The sequence below is a fragment of the Cydia amplana genome, chromosome 3 (genome assembly GCF_948474715.1).
Source record: "Cydia amplana chromosome 3, ilCydAmpl1.1, whole genome shotgun sequence".
NCBI lineage: Eukaryota > Metazoa > Arthropoda > Insecta > Lepidoptera > Tortricidae > Cydia > Cydia amplana.
Window position 1 is genome coordinate 4,578,174 of NC_086071.1, and position 13,763 is coordinate 4,591,936.

The 13,763-nt window shown below is 41.8% G+C and overlaps 1 protein-coding gene and 1 long non-coding RNA gene across 4 annotated transcripts in view; both read left to right on the plus strand.

Annotated features, from left to right (window-relative positions):
* The window catches only part of LOC134662410 (uncharacterized), a 179,538-nt gene that overhangs the window by 131,302 nt on the left and 34,473 nt on the right, over positions 1 to 13,763 (plus strand). The window lies entirely within an intron of this gene.
* LOC134662398 (MOB kinase activator-like 2) overlaps positions 1 to 13,763 on the plus strand; it is an 83,774-nt gene that overhangs the window by 62,555 nt on the left and 7,456 nt on the right. For 2 of the 3 annotated variants that reach the window (XM_063518613.1, XM_063518614.1), the window contains exon 2: positions 6,089 to 6,817. In XM_063518613.1, coding sequence (XP_063374683.1) covers positions 6,089 to 6,770 — 682 coding nt within the window. In that variant the 3' untranslated portion in view covers positions 6,771 to 6,817. Of the gene's footprint in view, positions 1 to 6,088; positions 6,818 to 10,532; positions 10,755 to 13,763 lie in introns of those variants that run through there. The other variant, XM_063518615.1, reaches the window with a different exon arrangement.

Genomic DNA, 13,763 nt, shown 5'->3' on the forward strand with positions numbered 1-13,763 from the left:
AAGGGTCTAGCCGCAATCCTATAGTGAAACTGCCCCTGGCTGAAGTGTATACCTTTCTTAGGTGCGTTTATTTGTCTTACTATAAGATATTGTTTTACCAAATTTCAAGTTCAAGGCTGAATCCCCTTGGTTTGGCTAAAAAAAAATTTTTTTTATATCGTTTTTATTTTTTTGTAGCTAAACTAGTGGTTCGATTGTTTTGAAATTTGGATGTTAATTGCATCTAATATTAGTATATTTCCAAAAAAAATCAAGGTTGTAACTTGTTTATAAAGGCTTAAAAAATATTTTTAATTTTTAAAATTTTTTTTTAATAAGTACTTGTGAGATAGCGACAACCTCAATTTTTTGTTATTTAATGCAGAATATACTATTGCATAAAATATATTTTTTGTAAAAAAATCCATTTGGAGCAGCAAGGTGCAAGGTGTCTTACTAATGCATACAGGCCGTCCTTCTTACGTACTTTAGGGTGGTTCACGTTTGTATGGGAAAAATTCAAACTCTAGCTAGAAGAAGCGGCACCCCCTTATTTGGTTACACTTATTATGCTGATAATGTACACCAAGTTTTGTAACTTTATCTCAACTACAAGGGGGTGCTCAACCACTTTGAAAATTTTCAACGTTGTATGAAATCCAAAAATAAATAAATAATTTCTTTTTTAGATTTATATATAAGTAGTTGTTTTTACATTATTTGTAAATGTGATTTATGAGTTATTAAATAAAAAAATATATTTCTCAAATATTTTTTTTATAATTTTAGGATAAATAGTTTAGCAGTTATTCAAGAAAATAGGCAAAAAATGACCATTCCCCTCATGGATCCTGGTGTTTTTGGGTTCTTTCAACTCAGAATCACTAGCATATTCAATCCTGATGATAAAAAAATGTCAAAAAAAATTGTATGAACATTGTACATTCCACTACGTCACGTCCATGTAAGTGAAAAAATTTCTCATAATAAAACGTGACGTAATGGAATAGACATTTTGGGACATCTTTTTTTAATGGAAGGGTGGAGAGTGCTGTCGATTCTGAGTAGAATGAGCCCAAGAATGTCCAGATTTGAAAGAATCAGGTTTTCGATATTTATTTTAGAAAAAGCCCATCTCCGAAACTATTGGGTCTAAAATTTTGAAAAAAATACACAAAATAGTTCTCTACCTATAGATGACAGGAAAACCTATTAGAAATGTGCAGTCAAGCGTGAGTCGGACTTAATGTACGGAACCCTTGGAACGCATGTCCGACTCACACTTGGCCGGTTTTTGTAACATAATAGTCCTTACCGTACACGGTGGCGGGCGCTGCCTCTACGAGTACGTGCGTCCCATGACACGGGCACGGGCAGCACAGCATCCGTTCGGCGTATCACTTACTTTTCGTTAACCTGTCGAAAGGGACTCTACGTGTTTGCTTCAGCTCTGCACACGCCTCGAACATATTTCCAGAATACCATTGTTCCGTGTAGGGGAAAGGAAGTGTAAGAATGAAAACTAGTGGCGTATAGTTTGTAAAGTAAAAGTAAAAGTAAAGTAAAGTAAATTCTTTATTTGCATTTCTTTATTATTATTTGTAGCTTTCTAATAGAGCCCGACGGCTAATCCTATTGTCTATTGTTAAGTAAAACCGCTCGTGCCACGTGCCACAACCACCTGCATAAAAAATCGTTCGTTCACTTTACCCAGGTAATAGAATTACAACTCCTATGGAAATTGCAATAAGATTCAAAATGAACTAATGGATAAACATTTTGTTAGGATGTGTGTGGTCCGTTCAACTCCGTAACCGAAGTACTGAGTGCCGGCGAGTCGGACGCTACAGAACCAGTCTAAAATGTGTCATCGAGATGCGTAACAAAGGCGCGTTATCGGAGAGCGGATCTACACTGGTTTTTTGAACGTTGGACTAGCCCGCGCTCAGGTGCCAAATAGAATAATTAAGACCCTTTTTTGCAGGTAAGTAGCACGTGCGGTTTTACTGAACAATAGACAATAGGATTAGACGTCGGGCTCTATTTGAAAGCTACAAACTTCACATAGAACTATGTTTTTCTTTAAAGTTTAAATTATGGGGTTAAGTAAAGTAAGACTAACGTCGAAAATACGTCTCTACTTACATGTCCATACCGCCAATATTGGGAATTAGTGATATTTGTCATTTTACGTAGTCAATTCTGGTTTCACAATCTCATGACACATTGAAGACCATTTGACCGCTGACGTTGACGAATGGATGCTGCGGCCTTGAACTTATTGGTGGGGTCAGCAGTTAGCTTCCTTGCGGCGTTCTTTCACGGAGCGACTGCTACAGGCTATTTAAGCTGGAAACAAATTATCGGACGCGGATGACGCGCGCGACATAAAAGTGTGCACATTCGGGAACATCCAGCGCGCCAGATTTCTGTCGGATGTCCGAAGGCTTACCTCCGATAGTTTGCACAGTTCAGTGTATATTCATTATCTAGATACCTATAAGTCGCGGCTGTGAGCCGCGTCCGATAATTTGTTTCCAGCTTAATACATACATATTGAAAATTTCGTACGTAACTCCTACCGATTTTCTCCATGTAGGACTTTTCTGACGAGCCTCGGTAGCGACTCTACTTCCACGCGACACACAAGGAAACATTAGCCATGGCATTAGCATCAATTATTTATTTTATTTATTATTTTTTTTTTTTTTTAGTACATGGAAAACCAACAGCACTACATATATCCAGAAATTACAATAGAATCACAGATCCAATTATAGGTTCTCACTTATAGAACCTCAACATGATTAATGAATACCCTCATAAAGGTGCGTGCTGCGTCAAGTCTTGTGACGACCCGTCGAAATCGCGCAATGTCATTAATGATAACATTAAACCCAATGGCTGACGAAGCCTTGAAATATGACAGTACGGACGCTGACCACCGATTGCGTAGGCGATACATAATGCGCGCACGCTGGAGTGTGCGACAGGGAAAGCGCGCGGGGCGCGGCGCGCCGGGGCCGGGGGCCGGGCCTCAGTCAATTCAGTCATCGCCGAGATGTGCCACGCGGTGGTGCTCGGCGTGCTGTTCTCGCTGCCTTCCTACTTGTACGCGGCCGTGCCCTTCAGGTGAGAACGGCGAACCGCAACGAACGAACGCAGTGACTTAAAAATAGTATCTACGTACACACTGTGTTACATTACATTAAAACATTTCAAGGACCTGTCATGATAGGCTGTAGCATGAATACCCTTGTGAACCGGAAGTCGAACGGGCTTTATAGGGAACCGCTAACTATACGCTTTCTCGTCGTAAATGGCCGGCCAATGAATCACGGAATGAGTGTGCGTTAGTGAGTGACAGATGGACTGCCTGGAGCTGGTAGCGCGATGGCTCGCCGCGCTGCTCGACTCACTGCTGGGCAAGTTAGTACCCCTCCAGAGCTTCACAAAGCTTCCCGACCGCTACCTCGTCTACAAGCCTAGCCGATTTCGGAAAAAACCTTGGCTGCGTAAAATAAAAATAGTTAACTCTCTAAGCTTTGAGGCACAAAAAAAGCCTTCATGCTAGATGTAAATACTTGCTTTTAAAGTATTAATTAAGTAAGTTGGCCATCCAAGCCAAGCGATCAACCATTGAAACGCAGTTGTACTTTGGAGGCACAGAAACAAATGCATGCTGTTGACCTACAATTAAATGTCTAATGAGGATACAAATAGCTCCCACGACCCAGCTATCTCACTAGTCGACTTGAGGTTGTAACTAGTAGGTAGTCAACAAATCTTAACAAAGCCCACAACTTTGGCATTTTAATATAAGCATTTAGTTATTCTGGATTTCCAGAATATGTTATACTAATAATCACTAGACCAGGAGCGAACTTACGGTAATGTTAAACGGATGAAATCACCATATCGTCCATATCGACTCGTCAGAACAATCCATAAGGAAAACACGGATGGCTTACATGTACATATGTAGTGCAATTCTATAACAGTGCAATGTCGTCGAGGGTCTACGTGAGTGTAAATATTGCTCTAGCTTTCGCAACCAAACTAAAACGTGAACGTGAAATGTAACGAAGAAAACCCATCGGTAAGCACGTGCCGTTACTGACAATAGCAAGGTTCCTTTATTCCTTGAGAAATCCCAGGAAGCAGAGGAAGACCACACTGGCAATGGACATTATTATTTAACGCCCCATCCCATCCTCCCATCTAACTAGTCCAAATACTGTCAGAAAATTAAACGATACGGTTAAAGAAAAAGGTTCACTGGTAAACCTACATTATTGCATATCATTATGTAATTTAAAATATTTAAATACCACATTATGAACATAATTTAGGCGAACTACAGCAGCATAGTCGTATTGAATTGACCCCTACGTTGGTTTCGCTAGTTAGTCACGGGAACGCCGGGACACTACACTACATCCCTTGACCCCTGTCCAGCCAGTGGCAGTGGTCGCCTACTAACCTTATCCTAAACAGTTATTAGAAATACTTGAGCGCTAAGATTTGGAACAGCGAACATCATAAAAGAATTCGATTGATGGTTTCCCAGTAGGTATCTAGGCAGGTAGGTAATGCAATCAAACTTCAAACGCTGATGTCAAGTATAGTGTTTGAGAGCCCTTGTCGAGAACACAAAAGGTTCTTTCCCTAGCCCCGTGCATCTAAGAAAACAGTGAGGCCGGAGTAACTTGCGCGCTTTATTATAGTAAGAAACAAATCGAGATGGGATACATAATGTTTTATGTCGGAGCAGCCATGCCAACAAAGCAAATTGCAACAATAAATCATAAAAGTCAGTATGAAACCTACATTCAAGGGATCAAAATGGAAAGACCGCCCAGAAGTAAACACTACAGCTACACAACTGAATCTCAGCTTTGATAAGATACTCGTGCCAGAAACGAGATAAACAAAAAATGCAGTCGAATTTTACATTTTTCTTTTAAGGGAAGCAATAGAAAATGCCCTAACAACAGAGAGCCTCCCGCCAACATTGAAAAATGTTATCTGCCGCTCCATCGATCTTACATATTCGAACGATTGGCAGATAAAAAAAATCGAATTTATTTTTTTGCGGTTGGGCCTCTGGTACTAGTGTGTCAAAAAGTCGGCCATTGGCGAGGGCGCGGACCGTGACGTCAACTCGCGCGATATTGTTTACATCGGCGTCCTACGCCGCAGGCCCCATCTACGATTGACCATTCGTGAACCTTATAGCTACGACATAAGGCACTACAACTGTTTCTTGTTTTGATACGCTTTTGTTTGCAATTGATATATCGATACAGTTATCGATTACCGCGAGCACTATCACATGCCTACTGTGTCTACCGATAAGTGATAACGCATTTTTATTGTAGGATTTACTTACACTGTAATAGGGATAACTACTATTATTTTCCTCTTTTTCCTGATTTCATTTATTAGAATTATCACGGTGATACAAAGGTTACGGGCATAAATACTCCCAGTTTAGGCTCTTAATAATTATTATAACTTTACTACACTTAGTTATGGTTATGACGAATTGACGAGGACGTGTTCGCATCAACTTGATAATATGTACCTTAATAACGATACAGTATACTCAATTACCTACTGCGGGTTCTTATATTATCTTATTATTTTCGGGGGCCCTTACGGATACACTTCGACCCATAGGGATCTTTGGGTCGAAGTGTATCCGAAGTGTACTGCGGGTTACTTGGTTAAACCTATTCCATTACGCATTTTTGTTGTTGTTTTTACACCATGATGACAATTTTTCATTGTTTTTCCTTAAGCCTATCTGGAATTGTCGTCGTTAATCAGAATTCCTCGTTGTTTAAAATAAATATTCCCAGTTTTGGCTCTATTACGTATAATTTTAGTATAAAATAAGGCAACAGCGGCCACTACAAAATAGGTCCGTCGTAAAGAGCCGCTTAATCTCTAAAATATCAAAATAATGCAATTATGTACGCTATTAGTTTTGTTAGCATTAATATGCTCGCTAAAAATAAGCTACCGCTTATTTCATGTATTTTCATTTGTATTGTTAAACTAATCATCTGATATAAATACTCATGAGTTATATTGTTGGTTGCAGGAAGGCGCGGCGCAAAGACCGCGAGGGCGAGGCGGCAGGCGACCCCAAGCTGTACCTCCAGGAGGCGCTGCTGGAGCGCAAGCTGCCCGAGCTGGACATGCGGCAGCTGGTCGACCTGCCGCGCCACCTCGACTACAACGAGTGGCTCGCCTCGCACAGTGAGTACCAACACCTCACATACAAGCTGTACCTCCAGGAGGCGCTGCTGGAGCGCAAGCTGCCCGAGCTGGACATGCGGCAGCTGGTCGACCTGCCGCGCCACCTCGACTACAACGAGTGGCTCGCCTCGCACAGTGAGTACCACCACCTCACATACAAGCTGTACCTCCAGGAGGCGTTGCTGGAGCGCAAGCTGCCCGAGCTGGACATGCGGCAGCTGGTCGACCTGCCGCGCCACCTCGACTACAACGAGTGGCTCGCCTCGCACAGTGAGTACCACCACCTCACATACAAGCTGTACCTCCAGGAGGCGCTGCTGGAGCGCAAGCTGCCCGAGCTGGACATGCGGCAGCTGGTCGACCTGCCGCGCCACCTCGACTACAACGAGTGGCTCGCCTCGCACAGTGAGTACCACCACCTCACATACAAGCTGTACCTCCAGGAGGCGCTGCTGGAGCGCAAGCTGCCCGAGCTGGACATGCGGCAGCTGGTCGACCTGCCGCGCCACCTCGACTACAACTAGTGGCTCGCCTCGCACAGTGAGTACCACCACCTCACATACAAGCTGTACCTCCAGGAGGCGCTGCTGGAGCGCAAGCTGCCCGAGCTGGACATGCGGCAGCTGGTCGACCTGCCGCGCCACCTCGACTACAACGAGTGGCTCGCCTCGCACAGTGAGTACCACCACCTCACATACATGCTGTACCTCCAGGAGGCGCTGCTGGAGCGCAAGCTGCCCGAGCTGGACATGCGGCAGCTGGTCGACTTGCCGCGCCACCTCGACTACAACGAGTGGCTCGCCTCGCACAGTGAGTACCACCACCTCACATACAAGCTGTACCTGCTGCTGCTGGAGCGCAAGCTGCCGAGCAGGTTGGTTTATTGATATGTCGCAGACCCGCAATATATAATAGTTTCTGTCTTCTGGTGTTGTCTGTTGGTGTGTTTGCATACGGCCCCAAAATTTTCTCCGTTTAAAGTTTATCGCAGTAGGTACCTATACATATTAATATAAAATATCTAATGTTTAATATCTTAATTTCGATGACACAATAAACTGCTTCGAACCAAATGGCAAAGTTACGACTGCTGTCTCATAAAACGTAGACATGAGTAAAACAAAATTAACAACTTAAAATGTAATGCTCTTACCCCTTATTTTCAAATAGCTTGGGTCTGGTGACAGCTGTTATCTCCATACAATTGATAATTGTATTGAGGTGACAGCTGACACCGTACCCAAGCTATTTGAAATATGTAGTATTTTATGCAACCGTTGTTTAAGAGAAATCAAAAAAGGTGGCGTGAGTAACAATTTGAGGTGAAGCCAAAAATTCTTAATAAAGACGCCACGAGTATTTTTGACAACGTTGCATACAATACTTTTTCTACGACCAAGCACTTTTAAATAAAATTGTACTTAAATTTAACAAATATTTTTCATTCAAGAAGTAGCAAAGAATGGAGGGTACGGGCGGGAAAAGAATGAATGAAATAAAAAAAACATGTCTATGGTTCACTCAACTGTCAGAGAAGACAATTAAAATTAGGTTGGCAACAATGTATTTCATACAATATTTTTTAAGTGGTGATTACACGAAGTATCGTAAAAGTGCCAAAAAGATACTGCGTGTATGTACAAATACTTTTTTGGGGAATAGACTAAAGACTTGTCTTGACAACTATAAGATAGGGGTTTAAAGGTGTGTGCACGACCCTTTAAATGACAAATAAAAGTACAGGAGTAGTAAAAAATACTAAATATAGCTGGTCAAGCAAATCTTGTCAGTAAAAAAAGGCGCGAAATTCAATCCCTTCGCTCCTACATTTTTCAAATTTGCCGCCTTTTTTTACTGACAAGATTTGCTTGACCAGCTATAATAGTATGTGATGGTTTTTGTGTTTGATTTTCTACCTTATGTTATAAACAACTTTTGCACGACTTGTTTTAAATATTTACTTGATTTAGTTTGTGTTAACATGCAAACCAAAATTATTAAAATAAAACCACCTGTCAATAACAAACTAGCTTTCTAATACCTGTTATTAAATTGAACTCGCCGCCAGCATTATACTGAAATCAAGAGAATAGCGTTGCATTTATATTGTTTCATACCACGATTGCAGAAACAGATATGCCTCCGGCGGGCTGACAGATAAAAAATTTTACAGTACATATGGGGCTACTTTTCCGCACTAGTGCGTAAAATAGCACTTTTCGTGCGTATGTCGAAACTTTAAAGTGCCATATGTACTGTAAAACGTTGTTCGATAACTAATTTAGGTTTCCGTGCCACTATTCGTTATTAACAGTGATAGTATATTTTTTATCAATACAAAGTTTAAAGAAAAAATATAAATAATTATTAGTAGTAAGTTCGCAACACAAATGATTTTCAAATTGGAAAAAGTAATTAACCCCAGCCATGTTAAATAATTTAAATTTATAGCACACATTTATGTAGCACGGACATTTATAGTTTCGTAATGGATAATAAGAGTATTACCTATTGTTTTTGTAGAGTCCAAAACTTTACATCGGTAGTTTTAGGTATACTTATACGAAAATTTCGCATTCTTTGTAGGGTTCCGTATTTCTTTAAACATGTCGTGCTCTCGTACCTTACAATCGCATTAAATTAATAGCCAAGACCCGCATTGCTAGGTGTCAGCACTCCCTGCATAAAATAGCTGAGTATCCACGGCACCTGCATAGTTTGGCAGCGTTCGGCGTTTGTGCCGGTGCAGCAGCAAGCTCGCGTCAGCGCCGCTCTGCGGTCTCGGCTGGCGCACTGCGTATCGCTTTCCACTAATTTCCGATCGTTAAATTTCACAGACGAAAGCGTGCAGTATTCACAAATTGAAATAGGCTGCTAATACTATCAAGTTTAATTATAAAAAACCTGTTTAACAGCACCGGTTCGTCCCGGGCCTACCCGTCCTTAATTGCATCTGCGATCACGAGCGCCCTCGACTCTCGCTCTCGCCCGCCGCCTGTCTTTATTTACCAAACATATTGTGCTTTCTGAACTCTTACTTACTGGAGTTAGTAGCAACTATGTCTCCTACCGAAATCGGTTTTTTTGCCGAAACCGTACCTTCGGCCGATACATGGTTTTCATGCCGAAACTGAAACCGAAACTTAGGTCGGACACTACAACAGAGGCGGAGGAAGTAATATAATATATGGCATGCGTGAATTACGTAATCGGAGGTCAAAGTTCATTTTGAACAGTTGTAATGAAGTCTATGTGTAGGTAAACATTAGAGTTTAGACTAGGCATATAAAACTGCCCACGGCGCTAAGCTCATAACAGTCATAACTCAGACTCGCTGGCAATCTGACTTGTCGAAAGCTTAAGATGATTTCTAAAACAGACGTTTCTGTCTAAGACCTAAAATCTTCTAACTTAGCTTTATATAATTACATCAACTAAACGAAAGACATATATTACTCCGCGAGAGCATCAGTCCTGCCATAAAGCCTTTTGACTTCAAATGCTTTCAATCTCTCAAGCCGATTAGTTGCGTTCGGTGAATTGAACGGTCCCAGGTGAATGGACCTGTACATGATCAGCACAAAACAACTACATTTCCGCCGGCGCACCTGTCTCTCGTGCGCTTCCCGAATCACCGCGGCGGTCGCCGTCACGGCAACGCAACGTAACGGCTATTCGGCGGCATTCCCGCGGTAGCACCTGCGCGGCCGATGCTCCCGGCTAACGAAACTGTAGAATAGTAGACCTTATCTCAATCCAATAAGAATTAATGGTCAGTACATATCTGTCATTGACTCTTTGGCTGGACTTGCATTTCGTTACTACAAGCTCGTATAATAATGTTTTGGACGCCTTTGCATGATGTAATTGATGTATTCACACTAAGTACCGTGCAGTTTTGTAAAGATGGTATTGACGTGTGAGCAATAGCAAGTTTTCAACGAACCTCTCAATAATGATGAGATAAACAAAATAAGTAAGGGAAGCTCGCGGAGTCTCTATTATTGCCGCGTTGTTACAACTAGCCAACACAGGGATACTTACGAGACACATGTCTTCTGCTTAATAAACAATTACATCAACATCTAATCGATTTACGAGCTGAGTGGATGTTCGAGCGAGGCGTGCGGCGTTCATGTTAAACAAATTGAACCTCTTATGAGCGGCCTGAGTGCATGCACTTCGCCGCTTGCCACCACGCCGTCCGCCCCGCTGGACGCTCGCCACTCAGGCGCACACTTACTACATATAATGACGATATTAATGAAAGTGTGATGATGTTTCAGCATTGGCGCTATTCGAGCACGTGAACCTGGTGTACGGCGCGGTGTCGGAGTTCTGCACGGCGAGCAGCTGCCCCGACATGTCGGGCCCCGGCGGGCGCGTGTACGCGTGGGTGGACGAGCGCGGCAAGAAGGCGCGCGTCGCCGCCCCGCAGTATGTGGACTACGTGATGACGCTCACGCAGAACACCGTCAACGATGAGACGCTCTTCCCCACCAAATACGGTGAGTGCTCTGCTACAAACCTCGCCTTGGTCGTGTAAATCGCTCCTAGCGCATTTGCTGACGCTGTCAGCGTCGACTACTATACACCCCTTCTTTACTAGATTTTGACGGGCGGCGCGCCGGCGACAGCGTCGAGCGTATTCGTTTGGAACGATTAGCGGATCAGACTAAAAGTAACCTCGCAAAACGTGTATTATATACATTCTCTATATAAAACTCATAAATTAGCTAGCGGGACGATTTTTCAGCGTCTTGAAAGCTGGCATAATCGTCCCAGAAGAGTTCGGTAGTCAAAATGGGAAAGAAAACAGAAGAATGTGTTAGGATTATCTACCAGATTCACAATTTGATTTTTATAAACATGAACGACATAAAGACAATTACGACAAAATGATTACAGTATTGTAGCCTAAAGCAAAAAAAGAAAATAAAACAATAATAATTCAGCCTATATAATGTAGTTGCGTCCCACTGCTGGCACAGGCCTCCTCTCATGCGCGAGAGGGCTTGGGCTATAGTCCCCACGTTGGCCTAATGCGGGTTAGCAAAAACATAACTTCTGTATAAAGAAGTATTTCCAAAAATGAGGAAAGAAAGTCAAGGTTCGCAAGACAGCGCATAAAATCAAGAGTTCTTCCGATGCGGCGAGCGATGAAAATGCGCCCCTAGTTAGTTGACTTTGCTCGGCAGCTCAACTGAAAGCCTACTGCGACGCTACTAGTTTCATCCTTTACTATTACTTTATTTTAAATTTTATTGTAAGTATATAATTATAGTCAAGTTCAGTACACGGAGTCGATGTGGCCGACATTTGCTATAGTTCGTTTTTTTAGCATTAGAAATAAGGTAAACAATCTTGATGTGTCTTTTAATTGAAAAACACATTTTAAAAATAAGTTACGGTAAATATGTAACAATTATGAATCTAATACGATCTTTTATAGTCTTCTGCTTTCATAAGCAATAGTTATTGATTTTTAAAAAGTGTTTTTCAATTAAAAGACATGTCAAAATCGCTTACCTTCTTTCAAGTTCTTTCTAATGCTAAAAAAAAACGAACTATAGGAATAGGAAAGGAATAGAATTTCGGCGCATACCTAGTGAATTTCTCCACCTTCATGAGAATAATCAAAATCATACCTATTCCATTAAATTGCAAAATTCACCCTCCGTTTTTATTTCAACAGTTCCAGTTATCAATTGTCTTTCCTGAACCTAGAGTTAATTTGAACTTAGAATTAGTTTATAAATTGAACTTAAACTCATTACCCTTTTGCGCTTTATTGCCTATCTATCGATTGAGCAGTGTTTTAATTAAGTAAGCCCCTTGAACTTGAAAACAAGTTGAATCTTTAGAACTATTACTTTTTCCACTTTTTTCTAGCTTAGCAGTTTGATTAGAATAAAACAGTTTTCTTAATCTGGATCAGAGCTTGTACTGTGCAAAATAAGTCAAGTTCTCATTTGCTACAATCTATACATATAATAAAGCTGAAGAGGGTCGAAAGTCTGTACATGGAAGATATTCGAAAAAAAGTTGGTTGGGGATACTTAGAATCGATAACAGAACACGTTCCAACAGTTTTTAGAATTTTTGTCTGTTTTTCTGTTTGTCTGTTTATCTGTTTATCTGTTTATTTGACCGCGCATCACGTGAAAACGGCTGAACGGATTTTGATGCAAACTTTACTAATCTGTCAAGAAACTCCCTGGCCCTATTTTAGGCTAGAAAAATTCAACCCCTAAAAGGGGGGTGGCCACTACACTCAATTAAGTTATGTTTGCACCTGAATCTTATGGCGCTAACTTAATAAAGTGGTGTAAACTTTTTTTTTGTGTAGGTATGTACTTTGTAAAAAAACAACATTTTTCTTAGTCAATGTCAAACGTCTTTGCAAATACATATTAAATCACATTTATAGACGGGTCTATCGCGGGTTTATTGACAATAATTAACATTATGTGAAGTGGGTGGTTTAAAATATGATGTCTACCCCAAACTTTTTCATACACTTTTCGTCGGGTAGTTGCACAAATCTCTGTTTTGACATTTTGTTGGGACATCAGTTAGCCGCGACCATGACCAGTGAAACCTGTGTCGAAACGTCGGTAAATAAAGGTAATAAAATAAATTTCGAGATAGGCCCGTCTATAAATGTGAGTTAATATGTGTTCGAAACGCGAAAGTTTTTAAATTTTAAATAGGTATTAAGTCTTTGTAAATGTCAAACAATTTGGGACTTGCATTTTAAACGCGTTACCATACCTTTCCGAAAAAAAACGAATTTTTCGCGAAATTCTCGCAACGTATTGAGGTTACAAGGTAGCACGGTCTCAGGAATCTGAGGAAGAATCGGAGACGTTCACGCAGTGCGAAGAGCGGTTGACCGCTCAGCGGATTCGCACGACAGACGCGCTCGACGGTAAGTACTGTGGTGCATCAGCGGATACTGGAGAGCCCAGCACACACATTAACCTACATTAATACTATTGTTCTGTGTTTAAGCACTGACAGCCTGGACGCTTCGGCCTTCCGCCCTACGCGGAGCTCGGCCTTCGGCCTTCGCACTTAGACACTTATACTATTGTTCTGTGATTAAGCACTGACATCCAGGACGCTTCGGGCCTTCGGCCCTACGAGGAGCTCGGCCTTCGGCTTTCGCATTAGATATCCACACCAAAATTCAACCATTGCGGCGGTGTCCCTGACATAGCCTCTCTCAATTTTTTCTATCAAAAAAATTCGCGCTCGCTACGCTCGCGTTTTTAACTTTTAAAGTTAAGCCTACTTTGATAAAGGTGGCATTCTGGGCACCCTACCGAGCGACTACTACTACGACGGACGCTTCGGGCCTTCGGCCCTAAGCGGAGCTCGGCCTTCGGCTTTCGCATTTAGACACTGATACCATTGTTCTGTGATTAAGCACTGACATCCTGGACGCTTCGGGCCTTCGGCCCTACATGGAGCTCGGCCTTCGGCTTTCGCATTAGATATCCACACCAAAATTT